This window comes from Pelophylax lessonae (genome assembly GCF_965119305.1).
Source record: "Pelophylax lessonae genome assembly, chromosome: 13".
Taxonomy (NCBI): Eukaryota; Metazoa; Chordata; class Amphibia; order Anura; family Ranidae; genus Pelophylax; species Pelophylax lessonae.
Window position 1 is genome coordinate 53,676,277 of NC_138780.1, and position 20,486 is coordinate 53,696,762.

The 20,486-nt window shown below is 44.8% G+C and overlaps 1 protein-coding gene across 6 annotated transcripts in view; it reads right to left on the reverse strand.

Moving 5' to 3' along the window:
- Window positions 1-20,486, reverse strand: part of MTA1 (metastasis associated 1) — a 427,965-nt gene that overhangs the window by 143,202 nt on the left and 264,277 nt on the right. For 2 of the 6 annotated variants that reach the window (XM_082242913.1, XM_082242916.1), the window contains exons 15-16: window positions 15,695-15,784; window positions 15,470-15,616 (exon numbers count right to left, since the gene is read on the reverse strand). In XM_082242913.1, coding sequence (XP_082099039.1) covers window positions 15,470-15,616; window positions 15,695-15,784 — 237 coding nt within the window. Of the gene's footprint in view, window positions 1-10,655; window positions 11,209-15,460; window positions 15,617-15,694; window positions 15,785-20,486 lie in introns of those variants that run through there. The other 4 variants (XM_082242912.1, XM_082242914.1, XM_082242917.1 and 1 more) reach the window with 3 other exon arrangements.

Consider the following 20,486-nt stretch of genomic DNA (forward strand, 5'->3'; position numbering starts at 1 on the left):
CCCTACTAAATCAGGGGGGTGGTGGCCAACACTTTTGTGAAGACCCAAGGAGCGGAAGCGTGACCAAAGTGTAACCCCCACAAATTGAAAATGCTCCTCACCCACAGCAAAGCAGAGGAAACGCTAATGGGCAACACATATTGAGATGTGAAGGTAGGCATCCTTGATGTTGGTGAGAAAATCCCCATGATGTAGGGACGCCTTTACCGTGCGCATGGACTCCATGCGGAACTTCTGTACCCACACAAAGCGGTTTAGCGCCTTGAGGTCCAGTATTGGGCGCACCTTGCCCTCCTTCCTGGGAACTGTAAACAGGTTTGAGTAAAAACCTTGAAAACATTCTGACTTTGGAGCCAGAACAATCACCCCCTGAAGTAACAAATCTTGCACCGTCCCATAGAGATCCTTTAAGCGATCTGGGGATAAGTGCAGGTTGGAAGGGAAGAACCTTTCCAGAGGATATGATTGAAACTCGATCTTGTAGCCGGAGCGAATTACTTAGTGGACCCACTTGTCCTGATTCAGGAAGGTCCACGGATCCAGAAAGCAGCAAAGACACCACCACCCCAGATATAGGTGAGGGCGAACCTTCATGCGGAGGAATTTTCGGCCACAGGTCTGGCAGCCCCTGCTCGTGGTTTGTCCGACCAAGAATTTTTGGAACCCCCAGCGGAGGCCCAAAATGGCTTGGATCCCTTGTCTTAAAATCCAGAGGGACGAAAAAGTAACTTGGGAGCCGAAAAGAAGGGTCCCCATCTGCGACCCCTGGAAGCCTGAGGAAGAAGAGTACTTTTCCCCCTGTGAGGCCCTTGATGATGTCATCCAAGGAAGCTCCAAACAGGCGATGCCCCACGAATGGAAGATCAGACAAAGACTTCTTTGAAGCCTGGTCCGCAGACCAGCATTTCAGCCAGGTAATGTGGCGCAGGAACACTGTTAAAACAGACAGTCTTTAAAGCAGGGGAGCGGCATCCAAAGAGGCGTCACAAACTGTAGCCCTTGGACCAACTGATCCGCCAGCTCCACCAAAGCTGGGGGGAGCGGCTTCTCCTCCAGGTCCCGTCGTAAAAGCGTAGCCCACTCGGTCAGAGTTTCCGACACCAGGGCAATAGTAATTACCGGCCTAATTGCCGAACCAGCCACATATGGCGGGCTAGAGCCTACGCCCTCCTATTAGCTGGACCAAAGGACAGAGACTCCTCAACGGGAATGAAGGTAGCTCAATTAGACCTGTACTGGAGTCCACTACAGATGGAACCGTCCACCTCTAACGCAGTTAATCCTCATAAGGATACCGCAATCAAAAAAGCTTACCAACCACTGCGTTTTGGACAACCCCACTGTTTTGAGACAATGTTGTCAAGGTAAGCGGAAAAAGGAACCACTTGCTGACTTGGAGGGCCTGTGGGTGCCAAAAGGAACCTGTGCCTCCGTTCCACGCACTGACACAAACCGTGCATCCACCAGCAACTATTTAAATAAGGCTAGAGGACCAGAGGAATCATCCTCACTATCTGAGCATTCAGGGTGCGTGGACGCAGACCTAGTAGGGTCGCTATATACTAAGCTCACCCAGAAAAACAATCAAAAGGAGGCCGCCGACTGCGATACGCAAAGGGGACGCCAGCTAAGGTCCCATAATGGACCACCTATCGGACCCTGCAAAAAAATCAAGGGGTCGCCCTCCGAGTCCTCCATAGAGGACATGCCCCCTTAAAAGGGGGCCGCTCGCCGTGACGTGGATGCGCAGGCAGGGTGCCCTCAGTAAAACAGGGCAGGTGTCCCACGCAATAATGGCGGCAAGGTTGTCAATAAAAAGAATGAAGCGACCCCCACAGCCCTACCCTTTCCAAGGGAGATGTCAAGCTGAACACATGGCCTAGAAGGCCATGCCCTAAATTTTTGTGGAGGCCCAGCCACAATTGCACGGATCCTCAGACCGGCCAGTGGCCAAAAGAAGAGTGGGGGCTTCAGCTACACACACACTGAGGCCGCCCAACGGTGGCGCCTGACTCGGCCGCATGGCCTAGTAGGCCACAAGCTGCTGGCTAAATTTTTGAAAGCGCCTAGCCGCCAGGATGCGAGCCCCAGCCGAGCCACCCAGGGGCAGCGGAGGGGAAGGCAGATGCCCAAACGGGAGGCAGTGGCATCAGCCAGCCTTACAGGGGCCACCTCAGTTTTCAGCGAGTAGGCCACAAAACCCCAGCCTAAATCTTTGTCTGGATCCGGCCACGTGAGGCGCGTACCTGAGGATGTTAAAACATCCGCTCCCCCAGCACAACTGCCGCAGGGAGCCCAGAGGACCTCCCTACCCTAGTCAGTCACCAAACCCCAGGGTGGCAGGGAACCCTGCTCAACCCCCCGTTGCGCCCAAGGAAAAACCGGCCAGCAGCAACTTCAACTAGCCCCCCTTAAGAACATGTGGCAACAGCAAGTTCATAACCTCATCTGGGGAGGGGAGGGGCCCAAAGACCCACAGTGACTGAAATTTTAGAGGGGCTGGGTGGAAGGATGGGAACCCAGGGAGGATCATCCCAGGGAGGGGCCCATGTCCACCCCAAAACCCTCCAGGGGTAGTGGGGGGACAGTTACTTACAACACCAGGAACAGAGTGGGCACCGCTTTGGACAGAACACTGCTCCATCGTAATGTGGGTGCTGTGGGCAAGAAGGAAACACTGCGACTCAGGCCGAAGCCAGTCCGTATGCGCCCTCGCGAGACATTTAACACGCAGGCCAGCTCTCTGTCCAGTGGGGCTATGCCGCGTCTGACCTAGCGCAGAGCTACGGTCTGCAAGTGCTCGCTGGCCGGACCATAATGATCTATACATTATCCAGTTCGTCGCCCAGTCCAGCACTTGGTTGTAGCTCTCACAGGAACAAAATTATAAAAAAAAGGACACAATTCCATGTAAAAAGAAAAAATTGCCAGGACCAAAGATCCCAGCAAGGAACTGGGTCCTTACTCCTGACTAGGCAGAAAAATACCTATAGCAGGAAGTGGGAGTAAACCCCCAGGGACTGCCCCATAGGCGTGTTCAAGCCTTTACTCTGACTGCCTAGTGTCCTCCGCCTATAATCCTACGGCCAAGAAGATGAAGAGCTGTGTCCGTCAACAAATGAAAGATTATATATATATATATATATATATATATATATATATATATACATATACATATACATATACATATACATATACATATATACATATACATATACATATATATATATATATATACATACATATGAATGATATAGAATGTTTAGAGGTTCTAAGTAATTTTCTAGCAAAAAAAAAATGCTAATTTTACATGTATGAGAGAAATGGCTTGGACTGGAAGTGGCTAAAGCAGTTCAGTATATGTAAATATGTCCTTTTCAGGCCAAATCAATGGTTTCAAGTTGAAGCCAGTCCCTTCAAAAGCTTATACTCACCCTTTTCGTTTCCACATTGCCAGATCAAAATTAATATCTGGTACTTCTGGGTATAGGGGAGCACACGTCATTCTCTCCCTCCCTATAGGTGATAGTGCTTGGCGATTGGACACTCAGGAATCAGCTTTGTCAGAAGAGCGAAGTAGAAGGGCCTCAGACCTATGTACGTTTTTTTTTTTTTCCACTGGTTTACACAGGACTCTTTTTCCTTGTTTTTGGCAGCAAACAGAACAGTGGGGAAGGGAAGATATGTTAAACAAACTGCTGTGGGGAATTGTTTTTAAAGTGAACCTGTTGCTTTGCCCTGCATAGGCAAAACATATACTCAAACGTGAAGAATTGTAACATTGATGCTAAATACAAATAGAGCTATTTTAGCTCAAATAACACTCTTAATGCATGACAGGAAATGGAGTACAAAAAGAGTTTATGCATATGTATACATTTCCACAAATTATTGACAGATTATTTACAATAATTTGTAATTTGGCTATCTTTTATAATAAGCCTTGGTTTGATTGCCATCTCAGACAGCAACATATGTATATTTGTATAAATGTATAGTCAATCAGAAATAGTTGGTATATCCTAAAAATGTCCCAAATGAGTAGTTGGCCCAATGAATAATGAAATTTCCACCTTCGATGACCTTTGCTGAGTTCTCATCCCATCCAAGTCCTTTTCCTGACCGCGGGGCTTGAAAATGGGATTTTTGACTTATTGTAAAATCCATTTCTCTGATGTTTTACGGATACAGCTCCTGATTCTTCCTAACCATTGGGTTATACTGCCCCCTACAGAAGTAGGACACTAGACAGGAAAAAGCTTGACTATGCCTATGGGCAGTCCCAGGGGGGGTATACACCCACTCTCAGCTATAGGCACAAGCAGGGTCAGAAGAAAGCCAACCCCACAGAGGGATGGGTGCTGTGTCCGTCAATGAACATCAGAGAAATGGATTTTACGGTAAGTCATAAATCACATTTTCGCTTTTGTTCATTAATCGGACACAGCTCCAGGTTCTTCTTGACCATTGGGACGTCCCAAAGCAGTGTTAAACATGAGGGGTGGTGAAAAGGCATAAAAAAATTCCCAAGGCTAACCATAGCTAACCAGATAACATGGAGCTCAACCATAAACCACCGGCGTTTACCTGAAAAAAACAATACACCTCAAAGAGGACCAGGTCCTCTTAACCAGCAGCCACCAAAACCTTGCAGCCAAAAGAAGCATCCGCAGATGTCAACACATCCACTTTAATAAAGCATTTTGTAAAAGTGTGCACCCACAACCAGGTGGCCGCCTTGCAAACTTGCGTCACTGACGCTTGATGACGGAAAACCCAGGAGACACTAACAGCCCTAGTAGAGTGCTCCTTGACAGGGAAAGGGGGAACCACCGCCTGTCTTATCCATCTGGAAATGGTCGCACAAGAAGCAGACAACCCTTTGTGAGGGCCGTCCGTGAGCACAAACAGAGTCTGACTTCCTAAAAGACTTTGTTGCCAGGTATACCCTAATTGCCAGGACCACATCCAAGGGAGGCTTCTGTAAAGCTGAAAGCACCACATTAAGATCCCAGGGCTGCAAAGTGGCCTGTACTGAAGGAACCAAATGTCCGACACCCTGAAGAAAAGTACACACCAGGGAGTGCAAGGCCAAAGGTCATTGTAAAAAGACCACCAAAGCCGATACCTGGCCCTTGATGGTGCTCAAGGCCAATATTTGTTTAACCCCCCCCTTAAAGGAAGGTTAAGATCCGATCCACCGAGAAGGAGCGAGGGTGAACCCCAAAAGACTCACCATGCAATATATGTCTTCCATGTATGATGGTAGATCTTCCTAGAAGTAGATTTCCTAGCTTTACACAGTGTAGGAATCCTCGACTCAGACAAACTTCCATCCTTCAGCACCTGGCGTTCAACAGCCAAGCCGCAAACCAGTGACTGTAAAGCAGGATGGAAGATCGGTCCTTGGGACAGCCAAACCTCCCTGAGAGGAAGCCCCCAAGGAGCATCGGTGACCAGCCATACTCGATCGGCGTACCAAGACCAACAAGGTCAGCCTGGATGTAATTTCTTCTGCTTTGACCCTGCACAGGAGTCGTGGCAGAAATGTTAGAGGGCTGGAACGAATTGCCACTAGCGCGTGAATGGACTCCACATGGAACTTTTGTACTCGCACCAGCAGTTTAGTGCCTTAAGGTCAAGAATTGGACGTACCTTGCCTTCCTTCCTTGGAACAGTAAAGAGGTTTGAGTTAAAAACCTGTGAAAACGTTCCGAAATGGGAACAATCACCCCTTGAAGGAACAAGTCTTGCACTACACCAAAGAGACCAGTAAGTGATCTGGGGACAAGTGCAGGTTGGAAGGGAAGAACCTTTCCGGAGGATGACTGAACTCGATCTCGTAGCCTGACCGAATAACTTTGTGGATCCACAAAGCTTTATATTTAAAGGCTGGGGACTCTTCTGAATATATTCGGGAATGAAGGTAGCTTTATTTAACCTGGAAACCGGCGAGTCCACTACAGGTGGGACCGTCCACCTTTAATGAAGTTAATCATCATAAGAACACTGCAAGAAAAAAAGCGCTTAGGAACCACTGCATTTTGGACAACCCCACTGTTTCGTGACAATGTTGTTAAAGTAAGCAAAAAAGTGAACACCCTTGCTGCTTTGGAGGGCCTGTGGGTGCCAAAAGGGACCTGTGCCTCCAACACAGCATCAGCAGCAACCTCCTTTTTTACACAAACAGTGCATCCACCAACACCTTTTCATGCACGGCTAGAGAAGCAGAGGAAACATCCTCACTATCTGAGCACTCAGGGTGCATGGACGCAGACCCAGTAGGGTCGCTATATATTAAGCTCACCCAGAAAACACAACAATCAGGGGAGGTTGCCAACTGCGATCCCACAAAGGGGACACCAACCGAGGGCCCACGAACAGACCACCTACTGGACCCCGCAAAAGAAAAAAAAAGAAAAAGGGTCACCCTCCATAGAGGGCATAATAGGAAAAAGCCTCCTTAAAGGGGCTGCCTGCCATAACACGAACACGCAGGAAGGATACCCTGATGGTCCCACAGCGCTAAAAGGGGCAGGTGCCCCACACAATAATGGCGGCAAGGCTGTCATTAAAAAAATGAAGCGCCCCCACAGCGCCACCCCTTTCAAGGGACGGCAAGCTGAACACATGGCCTAGCAGGCCACAGCCTAAACTTTTGCGGAGGCCCAGCCGCAAGTGCACGGATCCCAGCCCAGCAGATGCCCAAAGTAAGAGTGGGGGCTACAGCTAAACTCACTGTGGCCGCCCCCCTACGGAGGCGCCTGACTCGGCCGCAAGATGCGGCCTATATTTCTGTGGTCGCCCAGCCGCCTGGATGTGAGCCCCCGCAAAGCCGACACAGGGACAGCGGAGGGGAGGGTGGATGCCCAAGCGGGATGCAGTGGCTTCAGCCATCCTCACAGGGGTTGCTTCACGGAGTTTCCGACTAGTAGCTCGCAAAGCCACGGCCTAAATTTTTGGTCATATCAGGCCACGTGAGGTGCTACCCACAGATGCTAAACTGTCCGCTCCCCTTGCCCAACAACCGCTGCAGGGAGCACAGAGGACATCCCTGCCCTAGTCACCAACTCCTAGGGTGGCAGGGAACCCTGCTAAACCACCCGTTGCGCACTGGGAATACCCAGTCAGCAGCCACTCCAAAAAGCCCCCCCTTAAGAGCATGTGGCAACAGCCAGCTCATAACCTCACCCAGGGAGAAGGGGCCGAAAGACCCACAGTGACCACCGACATTTCAGAGGGGCTGGGGGGGGGAGCCAGGGAACCCAGGGGTCCCACCATCCCAGGGAGGGGCCCACGTCCACCACAAAACCCTCCAGGAGTAGAGGGGGGACAGCTACTTACAATACCAGGAACAGAGAGGGTGGGTGCTGTTGGCCAGGTGGAAACGCTGCGACTCAGGCCGTAGCCAGTTGGTATGCGTCCTTGTGAGACGTTTAACTCGCAGGCCAGCCCCTGTCCAGTGAGGCTATGTCGTGGCTGTCCTAGCGCAGAGCTGCGGTCTGCACATGTTCGCTGGTCGGACCCGAAGGATCTAGATTATCCAGTTCTTTGCCCAGTCTGACACTTGATTGTACATCACACAGGAACAAAATTCCATTTAAAAAGAAAAAATTGCCAGGACCAGAGATCCCAGCAAGGAATTCTGTCCTTATCCCTGAGTAGGCAGGAAGAAACTGAGCTGAGAGTGGGTGTATACTCCTGGGACTGCCCATAGGCGTAGTCAAGTTTTCCTGCCTATTGTCCTACTCCTGTAGGGGACAGTATAATCCAATGGTGAAGAAGAATCAGGAGCTGTGTCCGTCAATGAACGAAAGAGAAACATATTTTAACAAAAATACTCACCCTCTACATACCCTCAAACTGTCCTTTGAACATTTACTACCCCATTTTTAAGTTTAATGATGCCCAGTATCATTTAAGCACTTTTTGTGAGAAAAGGGTTGTTTGTGACAAATCCTCTAAAAGGTGGATCATAATGCAGCCTCGGCTCACAGTTGAACGCTGCATGGAACAGCACTCACAACATAATCTGGATCCAATTCATGCCTGCTTTAAATGGATTCTGTAGTAAAGCAAAATATCATCCATTCAGCAATTTCATGACTCATGTTTCACATACTAGTTCTAAAACACACTAAATCAGAATCCAAGTTGCTACTCTGGAACTAGTAAGTGACATTTGAGCTCACAACCAGATTAATCACTATGACCCTAGAAAATGTTTAGGGCCCAAAATGCTATGAGGGTCCGCTGCCACAGTACATTGCTAAAGCTTTGTGTATGAACATTTATTTTTCTATGCCAATTGCCACAATTGGGCTTTCTGGGTAATGTAGTACTTCAGCAAACTCTAAACCAGCTGGAGCAGGTAGCAAAGTCCCAAAAAACTATTGAAGCTAGGGAGCAGAGCTCAGCCATTTTCCTCCAGAATATTGCAGCTGAGTTTCAGAAATTGTGCAGGCAAAGGACTGCATAAGCTTCCTATCTATGATCAATCTTCTCATTCTCTGCCCTTTTTGTGGGGCGTACTGTCGATATTATGCAGTAAACTCTATGGTGGTGTAGTAGGCATGCCACACCAGGAGAAGATTGTAAGCTATTGCCTGTGCCTTCCAACACAGATGAGTTAGCATGGAGGTTTATGAAGCAACTTTTACTAAGGGGAAATTTGTCTGACCAGGGCAAAAACACCACACAGCAATATATATATATATATATATATATATATATATATATATAAAAAAATATATATATATAGTTGAAGTTGAGTGCACGTGCTCAGCATCATATCCAGAGGTTGTCTTTGGAAATTAGACGCATGAGTGCTGCCAGCATTGCTGCAGATGTTGAAGGGGTGGGAGGACCGCACACTGCATCAAATTGGTCTGCATGGCTGTCTCTTCAAAAGATGATGCACAAGAAAGCTTGCAAACAGTTTGCTGAAGACAAGCAGACTAAGGACATGGATTACTGGAACCATGTCCTGTGGTCTAATGAGACCAAGATAAACCTATTCAAGCGTGTGGCGGCAAGAAGGTGAGGAGTACAAAGACAAGTGTGTCTTTCCTACAGTCAAGCACGGTGGTGGTCTGGGTGTCATCGTCAAAGGCTGCACGAGTGCTGCAGGCACTGGGGAGTGCAAGGTCTCTAGCATCCACGAGCTCAGTGATGTCGTCATGGAGGAGTGGAAGAGGACTCCAGTGGCAACCTGGGAAGCTCTGGTGAACTCCATGCCCAAGAGGGTTAAAAGGCAGTGCTGGAAATGAATGGTGGCAACACAAAATATTGACACTTTGAGCCCAATTTGGACACTTAAGCGTGTACTCACTTTTGTTGCCAGTGGTTTAGACATTGTTGGCTGTGTGTTGAGTTATTTTGAGGGGACAGCAAATTTACACTGCTATACAAGCTGTAAACTCACTAATTTACATCGTAGCAAAGTGTAATTTCTTCAGTGTTGTCATGAAAAGATATAATAAAATATTAACAAAAATGTGAGGTATGTACTCACTTTTGTGAAATACTGTATATATAGATTCATTAAGGGCACTGAACTCTGTAGTGATTCAGTCTATTTGGAGGTCCTAGAGGCTGCTCTCTGACATAATGTGAGATAGGGTATCCCGACAGACCCTCAGAGGCGATCATTAGTGTTCTAAACACTAATGAAAGATTGTGAGGGGTGTACTCACTTTTGTGAGTGTGCGTATATATATATATATATATATATATATATATATATATATATATATATATATATAAACAAATGTGAGATTTCTTTTTTTATTTAAGCCTGTTTCACACAGGGTTCAGAGCAGTTTGAACAGCAAGCTTTGAAAGATAATTTGCAGAGCTTTCAGCAAGCTTTGTTGAAGCTTTTAAAATATCATTCAGCTCCAGTTTGAAATGTTGAACAAAGATCCTAATAAGAGTGTTGATCGCCACATTTGAACAAACTGATAGCAGGCTTCGGCACTTCATGAAGTTTGTTAAAGCATGCTGAGGAATTGGTATGCTGCAATGTAATAAATGTCTGCTTTTGGGTTTAATACGCTTTAACTTGCAAATGACTCTAGGGCTTATTTGACTACCTAAATCTCCATTACATCTTTTTTAAGGATATATAAGGCTTTTACTTGTTTTAACAAATACTTTTCTCAGATCAAAAGCAGAGGCTGTGGAATGAAAACTTTTTTTGTCCTCGATAAAATGCATGCATAAAAAGAAATATACTCTATTGACGAAAACTTTGGTAGGTATATTGCAGTATTTCCTAAAGCCCAGCTCAGGAGTTTTATAATTTTTCTTCAGTTATAAATGTCTTCCAGGTGTGAAAGTGCGGAGCTTTTAAAACTCACACAAACTTGGGAGTCAAACATTAAATAGTAAAATATTTGACAAAACAGTCCCGGTTAAACAAAAAAGAACTGGATTCTAGAGTGATCTGCAGAATATCATTGCTAACAGAGTACATTTGGAAATGGAAGCAAAGTATCCATATTTTTTCCTGCCAAGAGACCAATGTGGTCTTAATCTGATGCTGTTCAATTTACAGAACTAAATCTTGCATGATAGCATTATTCCCTCTGCATAGTACCGCAGCCCCTTCTACAGATGGCTACAAAGAACCTTCATTTATGCTAGGACAGTAGTTACAAATAGGCACAAATTGAAACATTTAAATAAAAACAAGACAAATATTTAAACAAATCATTTCAAAAGCAAATTCAAAATACATAAACAATAGCCCATACAAATGTGATTCAACAGACTGTAATTTCTTAGGAAAATTGGAAATCAAACTTTGGAGATCTGCATCTGACTTTTATATACAAGATAAGCTGAATTTGTGCAGGGAAAGTGAAAAAATGGAAATAGAATTATGCGGACCTTGCAAAAATGTTTTAGATGAAAAAAAGTTTCACAGTTTCACTTAGTAATAGAAAAGTTTTGTTCATATAGGTATATATAAATTATGGATAGAGAGAAAGAGGGGAGAGAAAAGTTAACACCTATACAAAAACCGTTGATTTGTGTCTCTTCACAGCTTCAGTCCAAATTAAAAGGTGCTCCATTTTCTCTCCCCGTCAGGTTTAATCTCCTTCAATACTTTCTCTCTTCTACATGCAAGAAAGGCCCGCGCTTTTTTTCCATCCACTGGATTAAGGGGAACATCTCTGCTGGTTGATCTGCCCCTAAAATAGTCTGTAACACAGTTTGAAGTTACAAACCCAGAAAATGCATTTCTGTACTTATGCACAAAAGCAGTAAGACACAAATAATAAAAAAAAGGGTGCAATTAGGCCTCATGCACACTGCTGTTGGTACACTTACATTTTTTTTTTCCTGCCCTTAAACAACCCCCCCCAATTTTATCCTATGCGTCTATTCACACAGACATTTTTAGCAGTTTAGAAGGTGTTTTCTGAAAACCCTATAATTTCCGACTACAAAAACGCTGACACGGTTAACCACATAAAGCCCTGCCGCCACAGATTTACTGTGGCAGGCAGCCTCTTCTGCGTGAACCCAAGTAGCCCTATGTCTGGCGCACGCATTGTGCTGGGGGATGAGGCAGCGGGGATGTAGACGCACGGGGGAGGCGGCCGCGATTGCAGCTGGAGACTCGCGATCGCTCCCTGCTTAGAGAAGGACGGTCAGCTGTTGTAAACACAGCTGACCGTTCTGGTCTCTGAAATGATCACAGAGCGCCGGTGATCATTTCACAAGCCCACACCCCCCCCCCCCCCACAGTTAGAAAACACTCCCCTGGCCTCACACTTAACCCTGTGATCACCCCTAGGTTAACCCCTTCCCTGGCAATGTCATTATTACAGTAACAGTGCATATTTTTAGCACTGATAACTGTAGTAATGTCACTGGTCCCCCCAAAATAGTAAAAAATGTCAGTTAGGGGTCCGATCTGTCCGCAGCAATGTCGCAGTCCCGCTAAAAATCTTAGATCGCCGCCATTACTAGTAAAAAAAAATAAATAAATAAAAATGACATAAATCTTTCCCCTAATTTGTAGACGCGATAACTTTTGAGCAAACCAATCAAAATACGCTTATTGTGATTTGTTTGTGCAAAAAATTTACCGAACCTATGCTAACATTGAAAACAAATTGGTCTAAAAGGATGAAAAACTTTGATCTTTAATTATTTTTTTTTTTGGGAATGTTATATAGCAGAATGTAAAAGAAATAAATATATATATATATATATATTTTTTCTCAGGAATTTCGCTCTTTTTTTTTGTTTATAGCGCAAAAAAAAATTGCACATGTGATCAAATACCACCAAAATAGAGCTATATCTGTTTATACAGTGTCGCACGATGGCGCAATTTTCTGTTAAAGTAACGCAGTCCTGAATCGCAAAAAATGGCCTGGTCATTAAGGCTGCATTCACATGTCAGCTTATAATCGCGGGCAGAACCGCCGCGGTTCCGTCCGCGATTCGGAGATTTATTGCAAATCGCGGGACGCCTAGCGTTGCCCGTTGATTTGCAATAGCCCCCCAAACGCCGAGCGATGTTGCCGCGATTTACGCCCGCCGAATCGCGGCAACATCGCGCAAACAAAATCGCGGGACGCAATACGCTCCAAAAAAGTACAAGAGCTTCTTTGGAGCGTATTGCGTCCCGCGATTTTGTTTGCGCGATGTTGCCGCGATTCGGCGGGCGTAAATCGCGGCAACATCGCTCGGCGTTTGGGGGGCTATTGCAAATCAACGGGCAACGCTAGGCGTCCCGCGATTTGCAATAAATCTCCGAATCACGGGCGGAACCGCGGCGGTTCTGCCCGCGATTATAAGCTGACATGTGAATGCAGCCTAAGGGGGGAAAATCCTTCCGGTCCAGAACTGGTTAAACGCACAAACTCTAGGCATGTTTAGCACTTCAGCATTTATTTCAATGACCAGAATAACTTTAAAAAAACTTAAAATTCTGGCCAATGAAAAACTCCCAAACTGTTAAATTCACCTAAATTGTTTTGAAAAAAATGCAGCTTAGAAGAGGAGTTTAGAACACTGATATTTTCCTCTCATGATAAACAGTGTTTACAAGAAACCAGTGCACATGAGGCCTTATGGAACAAAATAAAATAATTTATTTAAATGAGCTTATGCATGGTCTGCATCAATATTAATGCCATCCAGAATAGAAAAACATTAACATTCTGCTAAAACTTAAGAGACACACAAGTTCCATGAAACCTCTATTACAGTGAAGTTTTTATGATACAATGTTTTCAGAGCACACTTGAATTTCTAACAAAGCTCAGAACTAACTCTACATTTGTGGACCACTTCTGCATTTAGAAAATTTAGACTGGCAGGTGTGTCCCTCTACCGACTCACCGCATTGTAGTGTATAGAGTTTCGACACATACACTATTTTACCAAAAGTATTGGGACGCCTGCCTTTACACGCACATGAACTTAATGATATCCCAGCCTTAGTCTAGGGTCCAATATGGAGTTGGAAAACCCTTCGCAGCTATAACAGCTTCAACTCTTCTGGGAAGGTGTCCACAAGGTTTAGGAGTGTGTCTATGGGAATGTGTGACCATTCTTCCAGAAGCGCATTTGTGAGGTCAGGCACTAATGTGGATGAGAAAGCCTGGCCCATAGTCTGCGCTTTAATTCATCCCAAAGGTTTTCTATCGGGTTGAGGTCAGGACTCTGTGCAGGCTAGTCAAGTTCCTCCACCCCAAACTTGATCATCCATGTCTTTATGGACCTTGCTTTGTGCACTGGCGCGCAGTCATGTTGGAACAGGAAGGGCCAACCCAAACTGTTCCCACAAAGTTGGGAGCATGAAATTGTCCAAAATGTCTTGGTATGCCGACGCCTTAAGAGTTACCTTCACTGGAACTAAGGGACCAAGCCCAACCCCTGAAAAACAACCCCACACCGTAATCCGCCCTCCACCAAATGATTTGGACCAGTGCACCAAGCAAAGTCCAAAAAACATGGATGAGCGAGTTTGGCAAGGAGGAACTTGACTGGCTTGCACAGAGTCCAGACCTCAACCGGATAGAACACTATTGGGATGAATTAGAGCGCATACGATGAGCTAGGCCTTCTCTCCAACATCAGTGCCTGACCTTGTATCAGATTCCATTAGCCACCATCCAAGACTTATATTTGTTAACTCCCAGGAGAATTCAGGCTGTCTTGGATGCCAAAGATGGTCCAACACCATATTATGTAACGATTTTGTTCTTTTACCATACTTTTCTATAATTTTGTCCAACCCCTGTATCTACATGTCACAGCAAAACTTCTCTATTTTTCTTTTTTTTTTTACCCCTGAATAGAATGAATAAAGAAAATATGTATAAAACACTATTAATTCACTTTAAAGCTGACCAATCACACAACATGGAAAAATACCCTTATAATGCTGTATGAATAAAAGTTGAACTGGAATGATTAGTTACTGCCAAAACTTCCATGTGAAGCATTAATAGCAATGATCTTCCTTCCTAGAAAGGTTGGGCCAACACACAGTACATTGAAATGCTTATGACAATGTAGGTCCAGTCAAGAGTCTCTAGTGCATGCCTATAAATGACTATAAGCAATATCAAAAAGTAATGGAAACCTAACCTATGGCAGTAAATGCACTGATCAAACTCTTGAAAATATCTGAATATTGCCCTGCCCAAGATGAAGACCACAGTGTGAACGTACATGCGAAATGTAGATATTTAAAGATGAAGTTCACCTTTTTTGGCAAAAAAATAAATTTACATATTTTTGCAAAAATCTACATCGATTTCTTTTTCCCCACAGGAAACTACACAGTATTGCTTCCATGATCAGTGCATCACAAGCACAAAATCAGGCTCCTGCAGACAAACCCTACAGCCTGTATCTCTGCACTGTCTTGTTCACTAGTGCCCTCGCAGTTCATTGAGAACTACAAGCCATCTGCCGCAGTGGCAGACAGGACTTGTAGTTCTTTCCTTCACAGATGTCTTGCAAGGAATGAAGCAGCTGTGCAGGCAGAGCCCACCACAGCCCACTGTTTTTACAAGGGGCTAGCAGGTGTGGGGTGAGGAGGACATGTACTGGAACAAGTTACACCCTAAATAAGGGTGTAACATGTTCCAAAAGGTGAGCAGCTAAGGATATATATAGCTGCATCACAGAAACACATTTAGTTATATCTGTTCAAACATTGGGCCTAGGTTAGAGAATACAAGTAGAGAAATTAGAGCAAATAAACATTTTTTGGTTTTGTTTTCCCAGATACTAAAATATGAAACATAACTGAAAATAATGAGCCACTTCTCTACTTCAGTTTTTAAGTTTTTGTGTGCAAGTGACTTGTAAAATTAAAAATTGAAATAATTGATAGCCTTAATGTATAGAAGATAAGGACACCATTTAAACGAGCTGACTTATGCAAAAACATACAAAAAATAAAGCACATAAAGACACATACCATCCATACCATTATGCTGTTCATAGCTCCGCTTTCCCAAGATTGTTGGTGACCCATTGTTGATAACTGGAGAAGATTTGGCTGGGGTTAGAGTATTATTGATGCTCGTTGTGAGGTTTTTTATTGAGTCTATCTTAGGAGTGCTGGGGTGTGCCTCTGTGGAATTAAAAGGCTATGTTAATAACGCCTGTTTGAATTGGAAAGAAAAGAATAATAAAATTGTATTGTATGTACCTATATATCGTAGAACTTGTTCTAAAGGTTTTCTGACAATCTGTTTTAGTATCAGTGGAGTTTTTGAAGCTTCTGGGAGCCTTGTTGTACCTGCAATCACAAACAAGAAAAAAAAAAAAAAATCTAATTAACCACTTTGGCTCTAACATCCGTTTACCCCCTGTGGACCAGACCATATTTTCACATTTCTGCTATGTGTCTGTTCACGAGTCTATAACTTTGTATTTACTTAGGATAAAAAATTGATATGTTTTTTGAGGGGACATATTGGGCTCTCTTGTGAACCCAAAGTCCACAGATTTGTTTTAATTTATTTGCATTTTAACCACTTCCCGCCCACCCTATAGGCGATTGATGGTGGGAATGTGGTTGCATTATCCTGACCGGGGGCGCGCAGAGCGGCGATAGGTGATGCGGCAGGTCACACTAACACACCGCATCTCCGATCTCGGTAAAGAGGCTACTGACGTAGGCTCTTTACCATGTGACCAGCCATGTCCAATAACGTCTGGACACACAGTACACAGGAAGAGCCGTTGATCAGCTTTCCTCAGTACGTGCCTGAGAGGCACGAGTAAAGGAGAGCCGATCTGTGGCTCCCCTGACAGGAGGGGGGGTCTGCACTGATAATCAGATCATTGATTACCCAGTGCAGACCCTCGGGGGGGGGGGGGGTGCCACTAGAACCACAAGGGATGCCACCCATGACCCCAGGGATGCCCACCCATGACCCCAGGGATGCCCACTATGGCCGCCGGGGATGGCAGTGCCCTGGATGCCCAGTGGCCTCCTCATCAGTGCTGCCCGCCAGTGCCCTCCCCATCAGTGCCGCCCACCAGTGCCCATTATTGCCCACCAGTGCCGCCTATCAGTGCCCCCTGTCAGTGCCTATCAGTGCCGCCTATCAGTGCCCATCACACAGCGCGGAGACACAGCCGTCATCCTCCAGCTCAGCGGGGGATCGATTCCCCGCTGAGAAAAACGGACTCCGTCCGACGGACGGAGTGTGTGAAAGGGGCCTAAGTCTTCAAAATTGATATTCACCGTATTTGGATCAGCGCAGCTTTATTTATCTATCCTCTTTACTTCCTTATTCAGCCGTTTGGTTAGACTGAATTAGGAGCTACAGCTGTCCTGTTTACTCTTTTCTGTTACTTCATCACTATATTTTCTGATCTGATAGCGCAGTGGCCTTTTACATTATTTTGATTAGCTACTGTATTACTTTTGTTTTGGTTTGGTTTACACTGAATGCTCACTGTGATTGAGTGTTCCTTCAATGAGGAAGGCTTCTGACTGGCTAACCAGTCATAGGGTCGGCAGCTCATCTTTCTACAGACACCAGGTCTCACGGGGCTATGCACGGAAAGGAGCAGGGGAGATAAGAAACTGCTGGGCGTACAGGAGACATTCTGTGTACAGAGGAGGGAGTTTTATGGACATGTGTAAAACGCTGAAGGTAGGCTAAAGGTTAATAGAAATTATATGACAAATCCCACTCAATCTATTGTGGAGCAGCTTTGTCAACCTAGCTTGTCCAATTGATTTGGACTACTAGATCTCCCCCTCTCCTAAACCTTATTACATAGAGGAAATAGATGGCTGGGGGGGGGGGGGGGGCGAAAGCATTGTTGGAATGCAGCAACCCCAACAACATATAGGGACTACTAATAATAATAAATTACATTTTTGTTCTTGGGTTTAGAAAAAGGTTAAAAGCTGTTGGGATAAGATCACCCACACAGAAAGTGCATTGTTTTCAACAAATCTGCAAACTCACAGACTTAGAATTTGAGAAAAAGCAGTAAAAAAACAACCATTGTGTATCACTGCAAAGCATAAAGAAAATCCTGCACGTGTTATGAGAAAATATTGTCGCTCCCATATACTGTACCTATGTAATTGCAAATTAAACACAGAAAATTGCATTTTTGCACTCACCATAAAACTCCTTTCTTGGCATCTACTAAGGGATGCATGAATTCAGAATTCTGTTGGGGCATACTACCACTACAGAATTGTTGGATGCTGGCAAACAAAAAAATGTGGACCAACCCCTCCTATTCCAATCCTGCGTCAATTTTGGGGTAAAGCAGTACCAAGAGTATGGTCACATAGAGGGTTGGGATCTGTGCCCCTCAATAGATTCCAAATAAAGGATTTTTACAGCGAGTATGACAATCCCATTTTCTCTCTCATCTATTGAGGGACACAGGGACTCAGACTAAGGATATCCAAATGAAGACTGAAAATTGGGGACTGGCTGCAGCACAATGACCTGGATCTTACCTGAAGCTGGAGGAAGAGGAGGTCTAAACATCCTGATAAACAATGGAAAATGTCTAAACAGAATACTTAGGGGCAGCCCGCAAATCTGGGAAACAGTTGCTTGAATCTGAAAAGCCCAAAAAGCACTTACAGATCTAGTAGAGTGTGCCTTGACAAGAAAGGGTAGTACATAATCCTTAAAATCACAAGTTTAACCACTTTACCGCTGAGTACCGTAGTACTACTGCGGCAAAGTGGCTCGTTATCGTCTGACGACGTAGTACTATGTCGTCAGACACTCCCCCTTCTGGGCGGCGCTTGCGCGCCACCGGAGGCTCTCTTCCGCTGTATTCAGTCACAGCGGGAGTCGGGCCAGGGGAGGAGCAGCGGCGATCACCTCTGCTCTTCCCCGATCGTTGGGGATCTAGTGTGGAGATCCGCCTGCCTGTGAAAACACAAGCGGGCGGATCTCCCAAGTGACAGGGAGTGACATATCTGAGTGTTCAGCATAGCTGGACATCCGATCTGTCCCTGGCTCACTCAGTCACCTCCCCCCACACACGTCAGTAAGCACCAGGCATACATTAACCCCTCCCCCGCCAATAAAATTAACCCCTTCACTGCCAGTGTCATTTTTACAGTAACAGTGCATATATATAGCACTGATTACTGCAGTAATGTCACTGGTACCCCCAAAAGTGTCAAAAATGTCAGTCAAGGGTCCGATCTGTCCGCCGCAATGTCGCAGTCCCACAAGAAAAATCGCAGATCGCCGCCATTACGCGTTAAAAAAAAAAACACCAAAAATGACAGAAATCTTTCCCTTTGTTAGTAAACGCAATAACTTTTGCGCAAACCAATCAAAATAAGCTTATTGTGAATTTTTTTAACAAACATAGGTAGCAGAAAACAAATTGGCCAAAAATTTTAAAAAATTTAGATTTTTACATTTTTTGGGGGGAATTTCATATAAAAAAAAAATGTGAAAAATATTGTTGTTTTTTCAAAATTTACGCTCTTTTTTTGTTTATAGCGCAAAAAGTAAAAATCGCACAGGTGATCAAATACCACCAAAAGAAAGCTCTGTTTGTGGGAAAAAAGGACGTAAATTTCGTTTGGGTATGGCGTCACACGACCGCGCAATTGTCAGTTAAAGTCGCACAGCGCAGAATCGCAAAAAGTGGCCCAGACGCAAGACAGCAAAATGCTCTAGTGGTAAAGTGGTTAAATGATGGTCTGTATGAGCCACTAAAGAATGGTGAAACACAAAGCAGGTTCCCCCTGATGGCACCATCAGGAATGACAAAGTGAGTTTCTAATGGAAGCAGTAGATGCAAAGTAGACATGCAAAGCACAAACTACATCCAGGCAATGGAGGGCAATTGCCTACTGATGAAAAGGAGCCAGACATAGGAATGGAACAACGATAACCTGGTTGGGGAGAAAGGCCTAACCCTCTTTGGGTATTTAGGACGTTCTGGGCCTTAACATCTTGTACTTGTTTAAGACAAGAAGATCTCTTAACAGGTTAAGGCCACCAGCTCAAACTCACAGAGGTGATGGCAACAAGAAATGCAACATTGTGAGTGAAAGTGGAAATATATATATATATATTACACATATACACACACACAGTGTCTCACAAAAGGGAGTACACCCCTCACATTTTCTTATATATTTTATTATACTTTTTCATGTGACAACACTGAAGAAATGACACGACGATTTACATCGGTAGTCAGCCCCTCACAGGCAAGGTGACAAAGTACTACGTCGCTAGCATGTGAGGCTCTAGGGAGCGAGCGCGCGTCGCTGGAGGCGCGCTCCCGCTCGCTCACAGACCCCCCCGTCACTTGCGATCGTTGGTTACACCGGGAGAAAGGCAGGCGGCTAATGTAAACGAAGCCGCCTGTCAGTCTCCCCTGTGTAACAGCACAGATCATATGGTCCTGCTATGTAGGACCGTAGATCTGTGCTGTTACATCACAAGCCACATCCAATCACAGTAAGAATCACGCCCCTAGGGACACACTTAACCCCTCCTTCGCAAATAAAGTTAACCCCTTCCCTGCCAGTGTCATTTTTACAGTAACAGTGCATATGTATAGCACTGATTACTGTAGTAATGTCACTGGTACCCCCAAAAGTGTCAAAAATGTCAGTCAAGGGTCCGATCTGTCCGCCGCAATGTCGCAAAAAAAAAAAAAAAAAAATCGCAGATTGCCGCCATTACTCGTTAAAAAAAAAACAATAAAAATGACAAAAATCTTTCCCTCAGTAAACGCAATAACTTTTGCGCAAACCAATCAAAATACGCTTTTTGCAATTTTTTTACCAAACATATGTAGCAGAAAACAAATTGGCCTAAAATGTTAAAATATTTTGATTTTTACATTTTTTTGGGGGGGAATTTCATAAAAAAAAATGTGAAAAATATTGTTATTTTTGCAAAATTGTCGCTCTTTTTTTGTTTATAGCGCATGATCAAAAGATCGCACAGGTGATCAAATACCACCAAAAGAAA